Source organism: Octodon degus, unplaced genomic scaffold (assembly GCF_000260255.1).
Source record: "Octodon degus isolate 3935 unplaced genomic scaffold, OctDeg1.0 scaffold00372, whole genome shotgun sequence".
In the NCBI taxonomy this organism is placed as follows: domain Eukaryota; kingdom Metazoa; phylum Chordata; class Mammalia; order Rodentia; family Octodontidae; genus Octodon; species Octodon degus.
The window spans coordinates 84,136-86,969 of record NW_004524948.1 but is presented as its reverse complement, the minus strand read 5'-3'; the positions used below and the strand labels follow the sequence as shown (position 1 = coordinate 86,969).

The window sequence follows — 2,834 nt, the reverse complement described above, 5'->3', positions numbered from 1 at the left end:
AAAAAAAAAACCAAAAAAACAAGGGCAACCTTTTTTACCAAGATGGTGCTGAAGGTAAAGGAAGCCTCTGCCCCTCCCAAAGCTGAAGCCAAAGTAAAAGCTTTGAAGGCCAAGAAAGCCATGCTAAGAGGCATCCACAGCCACAAAAAGATACGAACGTCACCCACCTTCTGCTGTCCCAAGACACTGCGGCTCCAGAAGCAGCCCAAATGCCCTCAGAAGAGCACTCCCAGGAGAAACAAGCTTGACCACTATGCTATCATCAAGCTCCCCCAGACCACAGAGTCAGCCATGAAAAAGATCAAGGGCAACAACACACTTGTAATCATAGTGGATGTCAAAGCCATTAAGTACCAAATCAAACAATCTGTGAAGAAGCTATGAAATTGATGCTGCCAAGGTCAGCACCCTAATCAGGCCTGATGGAGAGAAGAAGGCATATGTTCAACTGGCTCCCAATTATGAAGCACTGGATGTTGCCAACAAAATTGGGATCATCTAAACTGAGTCCATCCATCCCTGAGCCTGCCGTGCTGGCCCTGCCCCCAGTGCACACTGAGACATCAATTGAGACTGGGGGGTGCGCCTGAATCCCAGCTCTTGGGAGGCTGTAAACAGGCAGATCACTATGAGTTCGAACTAGTAGTGAGACCCTGAACACCCTGTAGATCCTTACCTAAAAATATACAAAAAATAAGAAATAAACTGAGTCCAGCTGGCTAATTCTAAATACATACTTTTTTTCCCCTGAGGAAAAAAAAAGGGCAAGGAAAATAAAATAAAAAATAGCATTTCAAGAAAAAAGAAGACCAGGGAGATAGCTGAGTGACACAGAACCTGCCTGGTAAACTCAAGGACCTGAGTTTGATTCCTGGTACCAAAAAAAGAAAAGAATACCAGAACCATCTTATATTTTTACCTGATCAGGGTCCTGCAGACATTCATACCTGGACCCTCTGAATTAAGTGACACAGCCAGGCCTGGTGGCACATGTCTATGATCGCAGCACTAAGGAGACTGAGACAGGAGGATCACTGCAAGTTCGAGACCCGCCTGGGCTACAAAGTGAGTTCAAGTTCAGCCTGAACTGCATAGTGAGACCTTGTCTCAAAAAGACAAAAATAAATAAATAAAATAGAGAATTTAGTTGCTAATGACTATAATTAGAAGCTGTAAAAAATGAGTAAAACTAGCAGACTATGATCATCATATTAACATCAGAACATGAAAGTAAAGATCTACCAGCTGTTGTTTTTTACGTGCAAGTAACTAAATTGGGATATGGTTAGTGGAGTGAGCCAACACAGTTGGGGTTCTCTGTATGACGAGAAAAGAATTTCCAGTGTACACTCAATACAGTAGTAAGGTAAGTAGTAAGCAGCTGTTTCCTGAAGATCACGGGGAGTTGTACTTGGGGCAAGTCCACATCACTATTGGGGCAGAGAGAGTAAAAAGGTGCTGCAGTGATAGAAAAATAATAACTCTAAGCACATAAAAGTAGCAACAGCAACACACACACACACACACACACACACAAAAAAAAAAAAAAAAAAGAGGGGAGGGCCTGGGGACATGGCTCAGTAAAATAAACACTTGCCTGGCAAGCTCAGGGTCCTGAGTTCAATCCCCGGTACTGCAAAAAGAGGGGAGCAATAAGTCAGGCTTTCTGACTTTAAAGGCCAGATTCCTCTGCTTAGATGCAACTTCACAGGATGCTCAGTCAGCTCATGGGCTCCAACCCTCATACTTTTTTAAATTTTAATTTTATTGAGAAACAAATATGAATGAGACAGCTTCAAAGCTGATTAATAGGACAGCTTTGATAATCAATACTTTGTACATTGTTATCTTCTTTTAAAATTTTTTTCCCATAATTTTTTTTTAATTCTATATAGTTTTTTATTATGTAGTAACATATAAAAGTGGTATCTCTCAATGTTAACATTTTTTACATGGTTTTATAAATGACAGCTATTTTTATTTATAGTTTATTACAAATCCATTGAACAGTCTGGAATTTACGGAACCAGAGAGCAAGATCATGAAAAATGGTTCAATAGCAAAAATTAGGAGTAAGTAAAATGTTCTATTTTACTTTAATAACTCTCGTTTCCTTTGTTTTTTAGCTTTTTGAGTGTTTTTTAGCCTTTTCTTTTTGAAATTTTTCTTTCTCTTGATGATACTTCTCACATCTCTGTTGTGTAGCCAGTCATCCCGCTCGGCCTCCCACCTGAGCTGCTTGAGACTTGCATCATCCCTGTTAGCCATGGCATTCATGCCAATGCTATCAAATTTGGATCCCATATTTTCATCCAACAGATGGCCGAACTCTTCAGCAGACACAAACAGGCTGGAAGTCACCGAGGTCTTGTTTCTTTTTCTTTCTTGGACCTTGAAATGAGCCAGCGAAGTCAAAATCACCCGCACCTCTTTTTTTATTTTTCTTAGTATTGTCTTTGAAGTTGACTTCATCAAGTTCTGGAAGGCCCTCACTTTCATCATCAGCTACATCCATGAATGTTGCTCCATCTTCATCAATTTCATCAAATTCTTCATTCATACTTCCTAAAGAAACTTCTTCATCATCTAAGTTACCAAATTCATCGTCACTACCCTCTGAATCTTCATCTTCCAAGTTATCCTTATTTCTTTTTGTTTTCTTTTTCATATTGCTTACAAAATCAAGGTCATCGTTTGCAGGAGTGTAACAGTTATCATCTTCAAATGTGTCGATCATCTTTTCAAATTCCTCATCATCCACATCTTCTATACTTTCTTCATCTGCATTTCGCTTTTGTTTCTCTTTTACAACAGCAACTTTTTTATAATACCTA

At 39.5% G+C, this 2,834-nt stretch overlaps 1 protein-coding gene across 1 annotated transcript in view; it reads right to left on the bottom strand.

Moving 5' to 3' along the window:
• LOC105741257 overlaps positions 1-2,834 on the bottom strand; it is a 154,313-nt gene that overhangs the window by 146,696 nt on the left and 4,783 nt on the right. Inside the window, 2 exon segments of the mRNA XM_023708461.1 lie at positions 2,191-2,330; positions 2,428-2,831. Coding sequence (XP_023564229.1) covers positions 2,191-2,330; positions 2,428-2,831 — 544 coding nt within the window.